General features: G+C 55.2%; 1 protein-coding gene across 1 annotated transcript; it reads left to right on the top strand.

Moving 5' to 3' along the window:
- Positions 1 to 4,488: 4,488 nt before the first annotated feature.
- CKM (creatine kinase, M-type) lies at positions 4,489 to 13,141 on the top strand. The gene is made up of 8 exons (XM_045810557.2): positions 4,489 to 4,641; positions 6,614 to 6,824; positions 7,646 to 7,800; positions 8,182 to 8,314; positions 10,373 to 10,544; positions 11,439 to 11,562; positions 11,912 to 12,101; positions 12,623 to 13,141. Exons 2-8 carry the CDS (start codon positions 6,632 to 6,634, stop codon positions 12,799 to 12,801), a joined length of 1,146 nt encoding a protein of 381 aa, XP_045666513.1. The 5' UTR covers positions 4,489 to 4,641; positions 6,614 to 6,631; the 3' UTR covers positions 12,802 to 13,141.
- Positions 13,142 to 14,846: the final 1,705 nt, after the last annotated feature.

Here is a 14,846-nt window from a genome sequence, read left to right as displayed (position 1 = left end):
ATAATACATTATAGGTTAATTAATTGAATTTAAATTTTAAAAATAAAAAAAAAGAGGTTGGACACTTAATCTTTATTAAGCTGGCACCTCAGCTTTATTTGTTTTAATAGCTGCATATTATTTCATTAGGTGATGTCTCATCTTTTATCGACGAATAAAAAGATATTTTTAGTAATCTCGACACCCAACACGGGGCTTGAACTCACATCCCAAGATCAAGAATCGCACGCTCTACTGACTGAGGCAGCCGGGCGTCCCCATACAAAGATCTTTTTTTTTTTTTTAAGATTTTATTTATTTATTCGACAGAGAGAGAGACAGCCAGCAAGAGAGGGAACACAAGCAGGGGGAGTGGGAGAGGAAGAAGCAGGCTCCCAGCGGAGGAGCCCGATGTGGGGCCCGATCCCAGGACCCCGGGATCACGCCCCAAGCCGAAGGCAGACGCTTAATGACTGCGCCACCCAGGCGCCCCGGGAGGAGAGAGAATCTTAAGCAGGCTCCACACCCAGCACAGAGCCTGATGTGGGTCTCGGTCTCACAACCTTGAGATCAGGACCTGAGCTGAAACCAAGAATCAGATGCTTAACCGACTGAGCCACCCAGGTGTCCCCAAGAGACTAAAATATTAAGAAATGTGACCATCCATACCCTCCAAATATAACATTTTCAAAATAAAGGATACATTTGAAATAATTGAATGCAAAGACAACCAAAAACCAACATTGAGAGATTAAGATGCAGCTAAAGCAACACCTAGAGGAAAATGTATAGCTAGGTTGATAAAAATTGATTCAGAGGGACTGGTGTGGGGCTGGAGGGGAGTCATGAAAGACTATCTTATTTGCCTGTCTTCCCACCACCACCACCATTGGGGGCCTGACATCCAGTTGATTACAGGGCTGCAGTGGGCCTGCTCTTGGGGAAAAAGAAGGAGTGGACAGGTCCTTAACTCTCTGGCTCTCTGGTTTTCCAGTTCTGGGCTGGCTTTGATTTATAACTTATCTTCCCTGAACCAGTTGGCATCATGGACTACCAGGATTGGGAGAGGAATTTTCGGGTTGGGTGAGGGGAGCATTCTGGGGTAACGGGCCATGGGGGTGGAGTGCTGCCTCCCAGAGTCTCTCCTGGAGGGGGCAGCCTCATCCCTAGGGGAGGGGCAGGGACAGGGGAGGTGGTAGATAAAAGAGAGGGTTTGGGAGCAGGGTTGCTCTGTAACACCAGGGCTTGCGGGTGAAAGGAAAAGAGTACAGCCTCTGAAATTCTAGAATACTGGCTGTCGCCTTGGGCAACTCCTTGTCTTTTTAAGCCTCAGCATCCGTCTTCTGTAAAATGGGGCTTCAGCAGGAAGAGGTGGGATCGGGGAGGGATGAGGAATACAAACTCAGGGACTAACTACGTGGTCCAGTCTGGTTCTGTTAGTGCCCAGCTGTGTGACATTGGGCAAGTGACTTGACCTCTCTGGGCTTCACTTTTCTGATTTGTAAAATTTGCAGTACCCACCTCATAGGACTGCTGGGAAATTAAACTGTTTAGTACACATAAAGTGCTTGGGCCCTGAAGCCAGATAGCCGAGGAGATGAAGGGGACATGGGGAAGTCGATTCAAATTACCAGGGCCTGAAGACCCACCTGGAAAGGGACTCTGGGATGAAAATATGACTTTGCTGAGAGGCCTGTAACTTATCTTCACCAAAGCCTGAACCCACTCTCGGCAGCCCTGTGCCAGTTTGATTCCCAGCTCATCCCTTCCTGGCTGTGTGACCTTGGGCAAGTCATTTTACCTTTCTGAGCAACCCAGAGTGTGCTCCGTCAACCCTTTCAATGATTTTGTAAGCACCTAATATCTGGTAGGAGGGCACTTTCTGGATAAGCTGGGGAGAGCAGTTTCCAATTGACTGATAAGGCTACCATTATTTCCTTAGTCAACAAGTACTTCATTTATCCTGAGGGCACTGGGGAGCCATGGAGGGTCGAAGCGGGAGCGATCAGAAGGTAGGGAGTAGGTAGGAGGGGACAGACTGGGGCAGACCAGGGAGGAGGCTAGGGCAGAAGGGAATGTGGAGGAGGTCTTGAGCTAGGGTAGGAGGAGGGATGGACAAGCCTTGGAGACTGATGGCTTTGGGGGGTTGGGGGTTGGGATGAAGATATACCATGGGGGTCTTGCTTCCCCAAGGCCAACTGTTTCTATGAGACTCAAAGATAAAGGAGTAGAGCTCATGACGCAAGGTCCTGCTGGAGTGTTTGGGCCCTCCAGCCCAGGTCACATGACTGGAATATTGCTGCAAAGGATTCTGGGAAACTGAATTTCTGACCTTTTTGGCTACTCTAACGGAGGCTGTCATAGGGTGGGAAACTCTCCAAACGCAGAAAGTGCTTCCTACGCTGTCTGGCCACAAGGAATGTTGAATGTCCCCATGAGTGGTCACGAGGGCTCCAGGGGAGTGGGCTGGGCTGGATCCTGTGTATGCATGTGATGTGGCTGAATCCTGCCTCTCCCCTGCTTACAACGCTCAGGGGCTCCCATCCATTCACAGTGTGACAGAAACTCCTCCATGGTCACTAGGGTCCTAGAGTTCGGCTCCTATCCCTCATCTTCTTCCTCCCACTCTCTGCTCTGCCCCATCTGCTCCAGCCTTCCAGCTTCTTCCGTCTCTCAGATATGCCAAGCCACTCCCACCCCAGGGCCTTTGCACCTGCTGTTCTCCTTCCAGATCCTCACATGGCTGGCTCTCACCTCTCCCTCAGGTCTCTGCTCAGATTTCACTTCCCCTGAGAGGCCTGACCTGCCCTCCCCGGCTGTGCCATCACTCTGACCCCTTACCCTCTTTGATTTTCTGTCAAAGCTCTGTCAACCCCACCACAACAGCATATGTTCATGCTCACTACAGTGTCACCTCCATGAGGCCAACGCTTTGGTTGCTTTCTGCTGTGTCCCCCGTCAGTGCTTAATAAAGAATTGCTGGGGCGCCTGGGTGGCTCAGTTGGTTAAGCCTCTGCCTTTGGCTCAGGTCATGATTCCAGGGTCCCTGCCCAGTGGGGAGGCTGCTTCTCCCTTTCCTCCCCCTGCCCCTCCCCCGGCTTGTGCTTTCTCGCTCTCTCTCAAATAAATCTTTTTTAAAAAATAAATAATTGTTGAAATGATACACGCCTCCCTATTCTAGTCCATTTCCTTTTAGTTCTCCGACCCTCAGTTTCCCTAGCCACGAACGAGAACTCTGCCACTCTGACCTTGGTGGGAACGGACAGTGGGTGGAGAGTTCAGGGGCTGGGCCCCAAGGAGAAATTTTCTAAGCACCTCCTCCCCACCCGGAATCTGGGGAAAGGCAGGGAGGGCCCCCTTTCCCTAGATCAGACCCCTCCTGCCTGGGAAGAAATGGGGAAATGGGGGAGACCCGGGAGGAGGGAGGAACCCCAGAGGGAAAAGGACGGTCTCTTCTTGCTTGTAATCCTGGGCGCTCCCTGGCCTCCTCCTGCTACCTGGCCTCGCCCGGCTTGCCCTGCAATCTCAGCGTCTCCCAGGCAGAGGAACCGGCTTGCTCTAGCCGTCCGCGCGTGCACGGAATGCCCTCCTCAGCCGTTGAGGTCCCGGTCCCCGTGGAGAGCTCCTGCTCCGCCGGGGTCTGGAGGTGCGCGAGTCTGGCAGGGGCTCTGCTCTGACCCGAGCGGCCGCCCAGCCCCCTTCCCCTGCGGGCGGGGGCGGCTTCCCGGGACGGCGGCTGCCCTTGTAAGGAGGCGAGGCCGGGGACACCCGACACGCCTGGTTATAATTAACCCAGACACGTGGCGACCCCACCCCCCAACACCTGTCACTGCCTCCCCCCCCAGCCCCGGCACCTCGGGTCTAGGTCTTTGCAAAGGGGACAGCGAAGAGCCCTCTAAAAATAAGGTCCCTTCCTGAATGAGTCCCTCCCTGTCCCCTCGGCCCGGGTAATTCAGCCCGTGGGGGGCACTGGAGGGCGACCACCGCCTCCAACGCCGGCCTTGGGTTTGAATCTTCTCAGCTCCCGCGACCCTCCGTTTCCCTCGCACTCATTCCCAAGCAGGAAAGTGCATCCAAACACGGGCTTCTGGGGTCAGGCTGTTCTGCGTTCAGTCCTGGGCTTTGGCCAAGCGCTCCCCATAGTTGGGTGCGGACGCGCAAGCGTCTGGAATACCAGAGACTTGGCCCTCTGGGGACTATTGCAAGGTTTCCCCAGCGGCGGGGCTCAGGATCTGAGATTTATCCAGGTCAAGGCCACAGCAGGGGCTGGTGGTCTAGTCGAGTGGCTTCTACGTGCCTGGGACGTCCCCTGCCAGGGTCTCGTGTCCTGGGCAGGGGGCCAGCTGTCCCTGCCAGCCCGACTCAGCACTTGGTGGGGGAATCAGCTTGATGGGGGGGGGGGGTCTGGGCTCAGCCCCTGGGGCAGCCCATACAAGGCCATGGGGCTGGGTGCGAAGCATGCCTGGGTTCAGGGTGGGCACAGTGCCCGGGGAAGTGAGGTGAGAGGCTCAGCTGCCCTTCAACTCCCTTCCCTGGGGGCAGCCCCTTCCAGCCAATAGCACAGCCCGGCCCCCCCTATATAAGGCGGCGGCTGCAGGCCCTTCCTTTGGGTCAGTGTCGCCTCCAGGATACAGACAGCCCCTTTCCGCACAGCCCAGCCAGGTACTGCTGGGGGTGGGAGTCAGGGTGGGGTCCAGGCTGGGGGTCCCCATGGTGCCAGCAGCTGATCTGGTCTCGGGAGTCTGCCCCATACCCTCCTACACACAGGGGGGTCAGTGCGTGGGAAGGTTGACCCTGTGTCTGGGAGCCCCCTCCACCTGTGAGCCCCCCGACCTCCCACAGGGTCTATGGCACGGGGTCGTGGGGAGGGATCTTGGAGACAAAAGGAGTCTTGACAGCTGCCAGCTGTCACCCCTGCAAGGGGCTGCAGGCTGGGCCTGTGTTTGTGGTTTGTCCCCAGAACTGGGTGCCACAAGGTGTGGGAGGTGTCTGTCAACCGTCTGCGGGGGTCATTGCATTTGCAATTCCGTGGGTCCCTGTTGTGCCCCACACAACGGTGTGACCTTGTGTCCGACTTTCCGTGGCCCCTGCATGGGTGTCTATATCCTGGGTGTGTCCCTGGGCTTGGAGGCGTGTGTGTGACTCTATTTACGGAGTGATCCAGGGGTTATAGGTGATGGCAGTGTGTGGCTCTGGGGCTCCCCCACCTTGCCTCAGCACCCTCTGCTAATGTCCCTCGCAGGGTGGGGGTGGGACGCCCTGGAGGGGGGTTTCTGGGCTGGAAGCCCTTGAGCCCCGGAGGCCTGGATGTGTGTCCTTCTGGCCACCCTGGCCCACCTGTCTCTGGGGCTGCTGACTTGGTGCAAATGGAGCTCCAGGAATGTGGGGGGGGGGTGGTGGAGGGGGGGGAGCAGCTGGGAAGGGGAGGAGGAGTTGGCCAGACTCTATAAATAATCCCAACCCTGGATAGTAGCTCCAACGATCTTTCGTGAATTCCATCCGCCCCTGGCTTGATGCCTCAGCCTTTGGCTCACCCTGGTCCCGATTTCCTTCCCACCATTCCACCTGCTTCCCATTCCTGGAGCTGCCAGCGAGCTCCCACTCCTACCACCACCACATCTGAAGCGTCCCTCCTCCTTCCCGGGTCTTATGAATAAAAGTAATGATAACAGTCATGGCAGCCACACCTCGGGATAGCAGGCCCCAACTCCGCGTGAGGACGTGTGCTCAGCCGGCCACATCCCTGAGCCAGAAGTATCCTCTTGGCAAGCCCCCGGGCCAGGCTCAGTTTCCAGGCGACAGAGGCTCAGAGAGGCGGAGCACCTGGCTTGGGGTCACACAGCAGGGGAATGGCACAGGCGGGATTTGAACCCAGCTCTGATGACTGTGGCTGGGCTTTTCTTCTCAACGGAGCCCTGCGGGACAGTTGTCAGCAAACAGAGGGGACAGCCACCCAGCCTTCCCTTCTGCCGTGCTCCTCATCCCTTGACTGAGCAGAACCTTCGTGGAGAGAATGTCCCTCCTCTGCTCACAAACTCGTTCTCAGCCATACCCTCCACCTTCTCCCCAGCTCCTCACACAGACCTTTAAAATAACAGCGACGGTAATTATAATAATAGCTAAGCAAAATAATGCTTATTGTGTGCCGGGGCTATTCCAAGCACTTAACGTACATGAGCTCCTTTAAGCCCCCGAGATGAGTGCTATTATGACCCCCATTGTACACATGAGTAATCTGAGGCACAGAGAGGTTAAGCCAGGTGCCCAAGGTCACCCAGCTATTGTACGTGACAGAGCTGGAATTTAAACCCAGGCTGATTCCAGAACCTACACTCATCCATGCCAATATCACTGCCCTGTCCCTTCATCTTCCCGCTGGAGAAACAGTCGCTAGCAAGGTTACTAGTCTGGCGTCACCCGTCAGGGTGTGGCGGAGCTAGGATCTTACCCAGAGTCCTGATGCATCCTGTCCAGACACAGGGGCTCAGAGACGGGACCCTTCTTGTTCCAAGTCACACAGCACATGAGTCGGGACTGGCCATCAGGCCTCTCTGAGCCCAAAGCCTTGCTCTGTTCCCTTGCTGGTCTCTGCTGGTTGCGAGATAACCTTCCCGACCCCCACCCTGCCCACCAGGCCCCCCACGCCGCCACCATGCCGTTCGGTAACACCCACAACAAGTTCAAGCTGAACTACAAGCCTGAGGAGGAGTACCCTGACCTCACCAAGCACAACAACCACATGGCCAAGGCGCTGACCCCTGAGCTGTACAAGAAACTGCGGGACAAGGAGACTCCGTCCGGCTTCACCCTGGACGATGTCATCCAGACAGGTGTGGACAACCCAGGTAAGCCTCCGCGGCGGAGCACGGGCAGGGACGCGGGTCGGGGGCTCTGGAGGCTGCCCGCCACGCCTCGATCCCACCTCCCTGGGCCTCAGTTTTCCCGTCTGGAAGATGGGGACGGTACTCAAGGGGCTGCATGTGTGAAGGGCTTGGGATGGGACCCGGCGCGGGGCAAACCACTCACAAATGCACACGAATAATATGTGAGGAAATCATTCAGTCTCCCCGGGCCTCAGTTTCCACATCTGAAAAACGGGCACCCATGTTGTGAAAACAGTCTAGGACAAAGCGCGTGCTCGGGCTCTGGCGGGGGATGTCGTTGGCGCTGCGGTTCTTTCTCCAAGGTCACCAGAGCCCCGAGAGCGGGTCCTAGCCTCCAACTCGAGGTGTGATTGAGGAGGGAGGCCCCTCTCGCTCTGGGCCTCTGTTTCCCCATCTGGGAATATGGGGGTCTTTCAAGTCTCTTATTACCTGTGGGAGCCGATAGTCTAATACATTTCTGAAAATTTTTTGGTGAAGGAAGAGTCTGTGATTTGGGGTCTCTGACGTGGTAATATTTTTAGTACCTTGTAACTGGCCCCCTGGGACTCTTCCTCCTTTGCCCTGCCCCCAGCACCTTTCCCTCACCCCAGACGCCACCTCGACCTCGCCCAGCCTTCCCTCTCCATCCCCACCAACGCTCAGCCTCTGCAGTTCTGACCCAGAGGTCTTGAATGACCCCCTGCTCACACACACACACACACACACACGGTCTACACTGGCCCCAGGAGCCTGGGCCTTCCTTGCTGGGGACAAGCACCTCTGACCTCACCCTGAACCCCCAGGTCACCCCTTCATCATGACCGTGGGCTGTGTGGCTGGTGACGAGGAGTCCTACCAGGTGTTCAAGGATCTCTTTGACCCCATCATCCAGGACCGGCACGGGGGTTACAAACCCACTGACAAGCACAAGACCGACCTCAACCATGAGAACCTCAAGGTCAGCTGCCCCCAGGCCAGGGGAGGGATTGGGGAGAGGGAGAGAAGGTGGGAAGGACACTCAGAGAGACAGAGGGACAGAGGGACAGAGAGGCATGGAAGACAGGGAGACGGAGGACAGAGAGGGGAGAGTCAGATCGGAGAAGAGACAGGGAGGGAGATGCAGAGAAAGGAGGCGGGGACAAAGATGGGGAAAGAGGTGTGTGGAGGAGAAAAAGAGGGACAGATGAGGGGCTGGGAGAGAGATGGAGGGAGACAGAGAAGGGAGAGGCCGAGCTAGGGTGGCTGTGGGAGAAGCCAGCGGACAAGCAGGAGCCGAAGGAAGTAGCAGAGAGTCAGACCTGGCAGCGTGCCCAGCCCTGACCCCCGTCCTGCCCTCCAGGGTGGAGATGACCTGGACCCCAACTACGTGCTCAGCAGCCGTGTCCGCACGGGCCGCAGCATCAAGGGCTACACGCTGCCTCCCCACTGCTCCCGGGGTGAGCGCCGGGCAGTGGAGAAGCTCTCCGTGGAAGGTGAGAACCCCCACCGCGCCCACCCTTGGGGCCCCCCAGCTCTGGCTCTGCTCCTCCGTGGAAAGACCTTGGTAAATCACTGGTGTTTGGTGAGGGACAGCTGGCGGCATTACCCCTGGTGGCCGTCTGGGGGCGCTGTCAAGGCAGCCCGAGCAGATCCGGGCAGACCCTCAATTGTAGGCCAGCCAGCCAGCAAACGTTTATGGTTGTTATGGTCCTGAGTAGGGAGCTGGGGCTCCCATGATGAATGAGATGGACAAGGTCACTGCTCTCACAGAGCTGTCAGCCTGGTGGGGAGATAAGAGAAAACACAGAAACCTACAAAAGAATGATTAATTCCAACATGTCGCGTAGCCAAGAAACAAGGGTGCATCACGGCATGACTGGGGGGCAGCCCCTTTAGAAAGAAGGAGTTGAGACCTGATTGACAAGAAGGAGACTAAAGAATTCTAGGCGGGTGGAGTGGCCAGTGCAAAGGCCCTGAGGTGGGAAAGCATATTGGAGGAACAGCAAGGAGACCAGTGTGGCTGGAGCTGAGTGGGCCGGGGGAGGAGATGTGGACTGGGGAATATGGGTGGCCAGGTTGTGGAGAGCCTTGTGGGCCGTCCGGACGGCTTTGGCTTCGACTCTGAGGGAGATGGAAGCCTTGAGAGGATGGTGAACAGAGTAAGTCCACAGAACTTACATGGAGTCCTCTGGCCGCTGAGTGGGGAGCAGACTGTGAGTAGAGGTGGGAGCAGAGAGATCAGAAGGGGGCAGCCAGATGGGATAGGCGGTGGGATGGAGAGAAAGAGGGTATGTGTGGGACGTAGAGTCATCAGGGCTCGCAAGCATGTTGTTTTAGTAAATGTTTAACAAACCAGCTCCCCCCCCCCAAAAAAAGCACCCCACTTTGCCACGACTACCAGTTTCCATGGTGTGAATTCTCCTACCATGGCCAATTTTAAGCTATGGATATGATGCCATAGAGAGATGGGAAAAGATGGCACAGTAACCCATCATTACATAAAATCTCACCGTTCAGATAGAGATGAAAAAAGCCTCAAGGACACAGGTAATAAAGATGTAATAAAGTACATAGGAAGTGATCTTGAATATTTACTACCTGTGGGTTTTTTTTAGTTGTTTATTATTATTATTATTATTATTATTATTTGAGAGAGAGGAGGGGCAGAGGGAGATGGAGGGTCTTAAGCAGGCTCCCTACCCAGTGCAGAGCTGGACACGGGGCTCGATCTCACCACCCTGAGATCATGACCTGAGCTGAAATCAAGAATCAGATGCTTAACTGACTGAGCCACCCAGGCGCCCCTCATTACTTGTGTTTTAAATATAATTTATGTAATTGGAAGTTTATATAAAGTATTGTTATTATTTTTTAAGTAGGCTCCACGTCCAACATGGAGCTCAAACTCACGACCCTGAGATCAAGAGTCACATGCTCTACCGACTGAGGCAGCCAGGGGCCCCTGGTTACATTATTTTTAACAATATAATATATTATATAGCATGTGATATATATCATTATATACACTATATTAATATTATATACACTACATGTACACTATGTTAAAATGTATAACATGTATATAAGTACATACATATTATATATTATGCATATATACAACTATATACATAATATACATTTATTCTATATATGAATATATGCAAATACTATGTATGCTAATTTATAATAATTTTTACTGACGGCTCCCCAAATTCCTGATGTTTTGACCGTCTGTCTTGTTGGCCAGCCGGAGGGGCTCCAGCACACTGTTGCTCCCAGGTGGATGGGACGTGAAGGTCAGGGAAGGGGAGACTCTGTGTTTCCTGGCTGAGCGCACCTGCCGGGCTGTTCCCAGAGCCTGGGCAGGCAGGGGAGGAGCACGCTTTGGGGAGAGGTCGCCAATTTGGGTTTTGCCGTAGTGTTCGGGTGCCATTAGCGCATCCACAGGACCAAGCCCAGGCTCTTTGGGGGGGCCGTTTGGGGTCCCCATGCCTCCACGCCCAGGTTGTGGTGGGGCAGGCTGCTGACCACTCCCTTGCGTGGCCCCTCAGCCCTCAACAGCCTGACAGGCGAGTTCAAGGGGAAGTACTACCCTCTGAAGAGCATGACCGAGAAGGAGCAGCAACAGCTCATTGACGACCACTTCCTGTTCGACAAGCCCGTGTCCCCACTGCTGCTGGCCTCAGGCATGGCCCGGGACTGGCCCGACGCCCGCGGCATCTGGTGAGGTCCCCTCCCCCAGCTTCCGCCAGGCCCCCCTCCCCGCTCCACTCCCTTCCCCATCCCTCTACCAAAGCCAACACCATAAAAACAACGATCTTTCCAGATGCCTGAGAAAAATGACCTTGCCTTCGAACCCAATGTGACCTTGGGCGCATTATTTAACGTTTCTCTGCTGTGGTTTCCCCATCTGTAAAATGGAGAGCGCAGTCATTGAAAACGGTATCTGGGATATAGTAAGAGCCCAACATCTTGGGTATTAGTTTTATCTTTTATTGTTGCTAGTTCGGTTTCTATGAACCTTTGAATCCCGGATTCTGATAGTCAAAGATTTTCAAAGGTTTTTAAAACTTAGGTTTCAGATGATCTGGAGAGTGAGTGTTAAGATATGCAGATGGGATGATTCTAAGTTTCCAAGATTTTGAGTATTTTTAGGTTCCCGGATTCCACTAATTCCAGGTTCTGTGATTCCGTGGTTTCAGACATTTCCAGATCTAAATGTTTTATGGTTCTAAGACTCTGTTTCTGAGATGTCACAAGGCGAAGGCAAGATTGGTCCTGAGACCAGATGTAGGCTTTCCAAGATTTATCAATTCTGATTCCCAGCTTCTGTTCTTCAAAGATTCTGAGATTCTAAGTCTGTAATTTACTGCTGTTCAAAGACTTAAGACCCCTAAAAATCTTTGATCCTAAGATTGACGATTTTTCAGATCCTGTGACGTTAGGGTCTACGGGGTCGGGGTGGGGGGGTAAAGCTTCTGCAATTTTGAGGAGCCCGTGCCACCACCTCAAACTCCTCAGGCCCGCTGCCCCCTAGCGGTGGGTGTGTTTTCGAGCGGCCGGGAATGGGGTTGCCACCGGGAGCTGATGCCTCCGCCTCTTCCTGACCTACCCTAGGCACAATGACAACAAGAGCTTCCTGGTGTGGGTGAACGAGGAGGACCACCTCCGAGTCATCTCCATGGAGAAGGGGGGCAACATGAAGGAGGTTTTCCGCCGCTTCTGCGTGGGGCTGCAGAAGGTGGATAGCCTGCCCCTCGCGGCCGATCTGGGACTCCCCCTGAACGCCCCACCCCCTTTTCAAGGCCCCGCCCCTCGGGGAACCCGGCTCCACCCCATGCCCAAGCCCCGCCCCTAAGAATCCGCCTCCCAAGCGTCCTCAAGCCCAGCCCCCTCAGCATCTTGCCCCACCTGGGTGGTCCGGCCCCTCCCTTCAGAAGCTCAGCCCTCGTGGTTTTCCAACCCCGCCCTCTCGGAATCCCACCCCTACCCACGTCCTCAAGCCGTCTTCCTCCCAACCCCGTCCCGGCTGCGGGTGTATTTGGGGGCGCCCGCTGGCGCTGACCTCAGGTCCTCTCCCCTTACCTCAGATTGAGGAGATCTTCAAGAAAGCCGGCCACCCCTTCATGTGGAACGAGCACCTGGGCTACGTGCTCACCTGCCCGTCCAACCTGGGCACTGGGCTGCGTGGAGGCGTGCATGTCAAGCTGGGGCACCTGAGCAAGCACCCCAAGTTCGAGGAGATCCTCACCCGTCTGCGCCTGCAGAAGCGGGGCACAGGTGCGGCTCGGCAGCCGCGCACCGCGGCGTCGGGGGCGGGCCCTTGGCGGAAGGGGAGGCGGAGCATCCACGCGAGTTCTGGGGTGGACAAGGGCTACCCCTCTGTGAGCCTCAGTTTCTTCCTCTGTAAATGGGCGTCAGCACGCTTGATCTCGTAGGAATCGATAGGAAGTCACGGCTGTACCATACACATTGTGTATGTCCCCTGTCCCCTAGGGACCTCGGTTTCCCATCTGTAAAGGAGTCGATGGTCAGGATTCAACCCCAGGCGGCCTGGCTCCAGAGCTCACTCTTACCCACCATGCTCTAGTTTCCTGTTGGATGGTTGAGGGGGGAGGTATCTAAATTAGCCGGAGACGTGAGCCCATGAATAGACATTTAGGAGACTCTGAACGCACGTAACCTGTTATACTGTAGGCCCTTAGTACGTGTGGCCGTCTCCGTTGGCACGAGGGCGGCATCCTGGGCCCCGCTTCTGTACCCCTGCTCCCTCCTTACGCCCCTGCCTCCTGCTCCTGCAGGTGGTGTGGACACAGCTGCTGTGGGCTCAGTGTTCGACATATCCAACGCCGACCGGCTGGGCTCGTCCGAAGTAGAACAGGTGCAGCTGGTGGTGGACGGTGTGAAGCTCATGGTGGAGATGGAGAAGAAGCTGGAGAAGGGCCAGTCCATCGACGACATGATCCCCGCCCAGAAATAGGCGTCCAGCCCGCTCGCCGCCGACTGCTGGAGCCCCAGCCAAAGGGAGGACTCGGCCCATCGGGGGCCCGCCCCTTTTCGCCCAGAGCTCCACCTATAAGGGTTCGGCCACCTGGGAGCTCTATGCCCCCATTTCCGAATTCCGTTTCCAACCAGAGTTCCAACCAATGGGCTTCAGCCCCTGAGTTCTGGCCAATGAAGAACCTCCTCACACCTTCCTCTCCTTTCCCCAGAGCCCCGCCCACCACCAGGAGCTCGGGCTAATGGAGAGCTGTCCAACATACCTGGAGCTCCTGCTTTTTCTACACCCAAAGCAACAAATAAAAGCAACGGTGGCCCTAGCTTTCGTGTGATAATTACTGAGCAAGAGGAGGAGGGATGTTTGCAATCGGTCGCTGTGTGACCTCGAAGCGGCTTGCTCTCCCTGGTCATGTTTTCTCCCATCTCTAAAATGAGGCAAAGTTAGCGAACAGTCTAATCCAAAACTTAGAAGGTTCTATGAGGAATCTGAGACCCAGAGACGTGTGGCCCCCTTCCCAACCTCAGCTCCCAATCCCTCATACTCAGATATCAGACACAGGGTCCACATGAGGCAGAAACGTAAGCCAAACAAAAAGTCTGAGACTTGAATTTGGCCCGCGGGTCTCCAGTTCGAAAGCTACCACGCATCTCATCACATATATCTCGTTATATTTGTCACTGGCCTCCTTCGGTCTGATCTCACTTCATCCCTCTACAGCTGCTACCACTCCCTTAAACTTCCCTTTCTTTGCTGGAGAACCTGCCATAGCTCCCCACGTCTCCTAGAATGCACTCCTGTTATTTGCGATTCTTCAAGATCAAACTGAAATGCGCGCCATTCACTGATGGCTCATCTTTCCAGGTCCTTCCCCATTATTCCTCTATACACTCTGGCTCCTTACACCCTGCAATTCCCACCTTAACGTCTTTGCCCATGCTCTTTCCTCCTCGAGACTGGGGCTTGGCTCATAGCATCCCCATGAAGTCTTGGGGGACCCGCCTTTTGGAGAGCTTGGTCCCAGGAAGGAGGTGGGGAGGGGCGGTGGGAGGGGCAGGTAATAGCCGTCCGGAAGCATCTGAACGCGTACTGGGTGCTGGCTACATCAATCACCTCTAGTCGACCCAATACGCTGAGGCCCCCGTCAGCACGGGCAGCATTGTGGCCTCAAAAAGAGACAGGTTTCAGACGGAAATGTGAGGCGGAGTAAGTGGAAGACAGAGACCCAGGGACCTGGAGGAGGCACTTTTTCAAACCTGAAGCCACACAGGTAAAGGGCCCTTAGACATCAAGAGATGTACTCTGTTTTACAAAGGGGAAACTGAGGCCAGGGGATGTCCCCAAGCGTTCCCAGAGAGGTTCCTGAAACAGGAAGGCTAGAAGAGAAAGACAAGACCTGTCAGATGTCAGGATGTCCTTTTCAATACTGTCCCCAAATGAAGATTGCATCACTAACCCCGGCTCCACCCCGACCCCACCCCTGAGGCCACACAGACCACAAGCACTCCAGTGGGACGGTGGAAGCCCAATCTGCCCGTCAGCAATCATGCCTGTCCTGCCTATCTTGCTTCAGAAGCCTTAAATGCACCCCCTCTCCCCACTTTCTGTCCCTCTCTGACCTCCTCCCTACTCTCCTGTCTCCTTCCCTCCCTTCGCAGCATAAACCTGTCCCTGCCTCTCCCTTGCTCACAACCTCGCCATGGCTCCCCAGTGTCCTTGGAAGAAAGCCCAGGCCCCTCTCTACGACCTTCAGGGCCCTGCCAACATCTCCGGCCTCATCTGTCCCAGTGACTCTACTCACCGCAAATCTTATGCCATTTGCTGTACTCTCACTCTCCTGCTTCCCAGCCATTGTACAAGCTGTTCCGTCTGCCTAGAACACAAGCCCCCTACCCGCCATGTCTAGCAGCTCTTCATCATTCTCCCAGTGGCAGCTGGGCTGTTCCTCCTCCGGGAAGCCCTCCCTGGCTGGGACAGGCACCCTCTTGGCCCCCTGCCAGCCCTGCCCATTCTGGATCACCACTGAA

This window comes from Ursus americanus, chromosome 21 (genome assembly GCF_024610735.1).
Source record: "Ursus americanus isolate L20-20 chromosome 21, mUrsAme1.1.p, whole genome shotgun sequence".
NCBI classification, from domain to species: domain Eukaryota; kingdom Metazoa; phylum Chordata; class Mammalia; order Carnivora; family Ursidae; genus Ursus; species Ursus americanus.
The sequence above is the reverse complement of the archived record's forward strand: the minus strand, read 5'-3'. Positions and strand labels throughout refer to the sequence as shown.